General features: G+C 36.4%; 1 protein-coding gene across 1 annotated transcript; it reads left to right on the top strand.

The window, feature by feature from the left end:
* Positions 1–414: 414 nt before the first annotated feature.
* LOC119813200 (zinc finger protein 844-like) lies at positions 415–984 on the top strand (the record flags this gene model as incomplete). Its single annotated transcript, XM_042055254.1, is given in 1 exon segment — positions 415–984. A coding segment is annotated over 1 exon segment (570 nt), but the record flags the coding sequence as incomplete, so codon positions are not given.
* Between the last annotated feature and the right edge of the window lie 5216 nt (positions 985–6200).

The raw sequence follows: 6200 nt of genomic DNA, 5'->3' as shown, positions 1-6200 counted from the left end.
TGAGAAGACGAGATAACTGTGATACAAATTTACAGTTAACTGGTTTTCCAACGTTTGTGGGAATACATCAGCAAACTCTCATTGGAATCATTCACGATTACAGTGAATATGAAACTTTGACTGTCTCTTCTGGTTCACTTTACACATGTAGTGTTTCTCACGGTACGAGAAAATGTTACGCATGGAATCAGTGTGACAAAACTTTGAGTTCTCTTCAAAGATGTGAAAAAACTCTTATGGGAAGAGGAAGTAATAAATGCAAACCAAGTACTAAAGGGTTTAGCTCTCACAGGTGTCTTCAAACACATCAAACAACGAGTGATGAATATGATCTCTATGAATGTAATCAATGTGATAAAGTCTTTAGATCTGATTCCTCTGTGAAAGTACACCAGAGAACTCACTTGGAAGTAAAACCCTGTGAATATAGTAAAAGTGATCAAGACTTTGCAAGTCACAATCTTCATCAAGTTGGTAGAATTTATACTAGGGAGAAAAGATATGAATATGATAAATATCATAAAGCTTTTGAACGTCCCAGATGTCTTCAAATACATAAAAGAAGTAATTCTGGAGAGGAACCCTATGAATGTAATCAATGTAGTAAAACCTTTTCCTATAAAAGCCTTCTTCAAATACATGAAAGAATTCATACTGGAGAGAAACCCTATGGATGTAATCACTGTGGTAAAACCTTTGCATATAAAAGTGATCTTCACAGGCATGTAAGAAACCATACTGGAGAGAAACCCTATGAATGTAGTCAATGTGGTAAAGCCTTTGCACAGAACAGTTATCTTCAAAAACATGAAAGAAGTCATACTGGAGAGAAACCCTATGAATGTAGTCAATGTGGAAAAGCCTTTGCACATAACAGTCATCTTCACAGGCATGAAAGAATTCATACTGGAGAGAAATGCTATGAATGTAGTCAGTGTGGTAAAGCATTTAAGTATAAAAGTAGTCTTCACAGGCATGAAATAAATCATACTGGAAAGAAACCCTATGAATGTAGTCAATGTGGTAAAGCTTTTGCACGTCACAGTAATCTTCATAGGCATGAAAGAAGTCATACTGGAGAGAAACCCTATGGATGTAACCAATGTGGTAAAGCCTTTGCATACAAATATCATTTTCAGAGGCATGAAAGAAGTCATACTGGATAGAAACACTATGGATGTAGTCAGTGTAGTAGAGACATAACATGTAACCTTCAAATAAATGAAAGAACTCAGTCTGTAGATAAACCCTATAAATGCAGTCAGTTTGGTAATATCTTTGCATATAAAATCATCTTCACAGTCATGAAAGAGGTCAAACTTGACAAAAACCCTATGAAAGTAATCAATGTGGTAAAGTCTTTGCATGTTGCAGTAAACATCAAAAGCATGGGAAAATTTACACTAGTGAATATCCCCATGAACCTAATAAAAGAACCTTTTATTCAACATACGTTTTTCTTACTAAGTCATCTCACTGTTGTGTGAGTAGAATTAGTAGTGCTACTCTACCCTTAAAATATTGTCTGCTTTTCATGTTGTAAACATATTGTATTCCAAGAAAACAAAAAATAATTTTAATATTAAAATGTATTTTCAAATGAAATTGTTATGTATGCTGTCGTCCAATATTTTTGGATCATGTTATTTTATTTCAAGGACTAAATACTTGTTCTTAACATTTTCTCTGTAATGAACGCCAGGGAGTTTTATCAGTGGGTAAATGTAGTTGCTGTGAAGCAGATGACCTTAGCTCATTCTCTGGAAGACCAACATTATTCATAGAAGTGTTTCCCTATGACTTCACTTGGGTTGTATGCATACCACACACCAACACATACAGAAATAAAGTCAGTGAGACCACTCAACAATTTAAGGCACTTACTGTCAAATTTCACTAGAGATCCAGTTTGATCTCTAGTACTAAACAAGTAGAGAACAGAGAGCTATACGTTCTAATCTGACTAACTTATGCACACCATGGCACTGCTGTTTACACACATTTTTTTTTCACCGAGTAGCCCTGGCTGTCCTGGAATTGTGTAGTCCAGGTTTATCTTGAAATCAAAGAGATCTTCCAGCCTCTGCCTCCCAAGTGCTGGGATTAAAGGTGTGTGCCACCACCGCTGCACCAGTTAAGAAGTTTGAAAGGAAAGAAATTTATAATGCAAAAAGATTTTACCGAAATATTGAGAAAATAGTTGAATACATTGAAAAAATTTCAAGAAGTATTATTGATCATTTAAAAAATGATGCTTCTTGTTTTGACTTATGTTATTTTTTCACTGTCTAGTTCAAAGATAAATCCTTTAAAAACATAGCTCACCTGTGTGTAGAGGAGCACTCTTGCAGTTCCAGTACTTGGGAGAGGGAGACAGGTGGATCTCTCTGAACTTGAGGCCTCTCTGGCCCAGATCTGAGTTGCAGAGTGGCCATCTGGAAAGATGACTGTTTCTCCACAGGATCCAGGATCAATTCTCAACACCCACATGGATGCTCACAAGTCTGTAAGTCCAGTTTCAGGCGATTTAACACCCTCATACAGCCATAAATGCAGGCAAAACACCTATCCCCATAAAATAAAAATAATCAAAATTTAAAAGTATACATCATATTATGGATCTTTTTCTAGCATAGTTCAGATTCCTCTCTTATCAAGTAAATCTCTCGTTGGGTTCATTTATATTGAGAACCATGTTAAAAATTAAGCAATGTGCAGAATCCATTCACAAAGGAATTGAAAACCAGTTCTTTGTTGACCAAGTAGCTGGCACTTTGATTACCTGCAAATAACAGAAGCAGAAGGAGTAAAGGGGCTTCATTTTCTGTATCACAATGACATCTTTGGGAGCTGGAGACTGAACTCAGTAGTACTGCTGAATGTTGGTTATCCAAGTGTGGTTACTATCACCCACATCAAGTGACTCAGAAGTTCCTGTGAATTGTGGACCAGGAGGTCTGATGCACTTTTCTGCCTTCCTTTGGCACCAGATAAACTTATGGTGTATTTAATATAGGCATATATTTGTGTGTTTGTATTTGTGATTGTAAGAGACAGAGACTCCATATTTTAAACTTCATGATCAAACTTTAAAATTAATAGGTAAAAAAGATGAATTTCTTTGTTCAGGCAAAACTGAAAATAAGACACCACTGATAGGGTTGCAGGTGGCAGCTCCCTCAACTTCTTACTGGAGCCTCCTTTAGATACATATCCTTCATTTTCTGAAACAGACCCCGAAATATGGGTCTGTTTAATAATTTACTAATCAATCTAATCTTGAGTTCTCAACTTTGTTATTAGGATTTAGGAGTCTATGGAAAAGCTAACTTCATTAATTAATTCCTTTATGGCTTCATGAACTGTGATTGTTATTTCCAATGCAATTTCAGCAAAATCAAAACATTTAATGTTTCATTATACACTAACCAATCTATTTAAAACTGTAGATATAGAGATGGCATTGGACTATCTTCCTTTATATCAATAATATATTACCTTTCCTTCCCCATGTGATATGGTTAGAAGGGATCTCGATTGTCTGTCTCTCAAAAAAAAAATCACATTGATGATCTGTTTTGATGGCATCATGTTAGTTGGGACCATGTGAACAGGAGGTAATTACTTTGAACTCATTGGTAACACATATGCTCATCAGAGGTTGGTGTTGGAAATACTTTTTTCAGGTGTGTGACTTTTGTTTATGCTGCATTTGTTTAACTCTGTGAAGCTGTGTTACTATGCCTGTCTAAAACACCTGATGATCCTAATAAAGAAATGAAGGCCAATAGTGAGGCAGTAGCAAGGATAGGCAGGGCTAGTAGGCAGAGAGTATAAATAGAAGGGGAAATCTGGGAGGAGAATGAAGAGCAAGAGAACAATGAGAGGAGGATGTCAGGGGCCAGCCACCCAGCTACACAGCAAACCATGGAGAAAGAAGTAAATAGAGAAAGTTTTTTGCCTAGAGGCAAAAGGTAGTTGGGATAATTCACACTAAGAAAACTGGCAAGAAACAAGGCAAGGTAAGGCTGTGAGTTTGTAACTAAGAATAAGCCTCTGTGATTTTTTTTTTTTTTTGGGGGATGAGTAGGCCAAGAGAGTAAAACATCCAACAACACTTTATTGCTCAACATGGACCTATGTTTTCAAGTAGGGCCTGAAAAAGCTTTAAAAAAAGTATATGGGGCTGGAGAGATGGCTCAGTGGTTAAGAGCACCGACTGCTCTTCCAGAGGACCTGGGTTCAGTTCTCAGCACCCACATGGCAGCTCACAGCTGTCTGAAGATCCAGTTCCAGGGGATCTGACACTTCATACCAATGCACATAAACTAAAGTTAAATAAACTATAAGAAATATTTTTTTAAAAAAGTATATGGCTCCTTTAAGAGTTTATACCTGCTGGCAAGCCCTTGAGCAACCAGTATGTTAATTAAAACAAAAATGAAGTAAAAATGCCTGTCCCAGCTCACGCATCGGCATTCTAGAGTTCTAGGAAGGTTGAAGGCCTGGTTGAATAACCAGTTCCTGGTCACGTGTGTCCGACCTGGCTGCAAGCTTTGGACTTGGCTTTCATGGCCCAACCTGAGAGTGGGAGGAGCCAGCTGCTGGAACATGTGGAATATCCAGGTAGTTTACCAGGTTGGAGCGTGCTCCTGTGGTCAAAAAAGGCAGTAAAAGGGATATGCAGTAAAAGAGGTCCAGATGGAAAAACCCCTCAATAGGTTCAAGCGTGGTTTACAATGTGCATAGACTTAAGAAAGAAAGAAAATGGGTATAGGCAGTCATAGGAAGTCTTTAAAGAGACAACAGAAGTAATATAAAAGAAAAAAAAGCCATGTAAAGATGGGAGATACACAGGAAGTCTGGATCCTGTATGTTGTGTTGGTTTTGAATTGTTTGATTGCTGGAAAGCAAAGGACATCTGCTAAGATACCTGGAATTGAAAGAAGGTCTGTGCAAAAATCTTAGATATTTTTAAAATGCCTTCACTTTAAAAAAGTAAAAAAAAATGTATTTGTCATATGGAAGTTAAAAATGCTTTGGAGAAGTGGTCTTTTGTTTCAACAGGAAGCAAGAAGCTGTAGATTCATTCCAGATTAATCAGGACCAGATTTGATCAGGGGAGACCTCCTGAAACTTGACAGGTGATTTCTATCAACAGATGTTATAACTGGTCTTCTCTGGACTTGGCCATTATCTCAATTTTTTTTCTGGGACTCTAAAAATACTTCTTCCACATTCAGCAGGAAACAGTCTAGAGAAAACAACATCTGCATTTCCAGGAGAAAAGGGGATGGGGGTGGTCTTTGGTTATTTTTTTTGGGTTGTGGAAGTTTGCTATAATTTAGGGAAACATGGTAATATAGAATAAAAAACAATTATTAATCTCATATTTTTGCATTGTTATGGAGTTTTGTATATACTTACAAATTCAAAATCAATTTTGTTACATTGTATATCTGTTTTGCACTTGTTTAAAGAACTATTGTATATTGATACAAATTTAAGGTAATTTTTTGTTACAACACATATATGTTTCTACTCTGTTTAAAGGATTTTTGTATATTGGTGCTAATTTAAGGTTATTTTTGTTCCAATATATTATATATGTGGTTTTGCTCTTATTTAAGGTATTATACCAATGAAGTTCATTTTAAAATGTAAGGGGAAATTCTAGTTTTTGAAAACCATTATTATTAACTATTTAGGATAATCAAGAAAGACAGATCAGTATTTAGTCATCTATAACAATCAAATTTACAGATATAACAGATATGTTTTCCAGATCATATAGAGGTATATTTTAGATACAGGGTCTACAAATACTTCAAAGTATAGAACATGGTATTTAAAACATTTTCTTAGTTTAAAATTTTTCATGACAATGAGACACACCTGCTTCTGGCAGCACCAATTTACTTCAGAAAACATATGGGTTTTGAAGAAATTTCTTATGGAGTTTGCTTTCATTGTGGGAATGTTAGCCACTGAATAAAGACACTGGTCTTGACTTTGATGACTATGTGCTATGCAGACTGGACATGCAAGACCTACAGGAAAGTGACTGCTGCTAACCTTTCAGAACAAGGCAGGATGGTCATTCAGGGTTCCTGCTTCATAGAACCAACCGCAAGGACACAGAAGAGAGTGACTGACAAACTGCCAATATTGGTGGGACAGTCTTTCAAATTTCCTGCTTC

Source organism: Arvicola amphibius, chromosome 1, assembly GCF_903992535.2.
Source record: "Arvicola amphibius chromosome 1, mArvAmp1.2, whole genome shotgun sequence".
NCBI classification, from domain to species: Eukaryota; Metazoa; Chordata; class Mammalia; order Rodentia; family Cricetidae; genus Arvicola; species Arvicola amphibius.
Note: the sequence above shows the minus strand (reverse complement) of the source record. Positions and strands in the feature narration are given on the sequence as shown.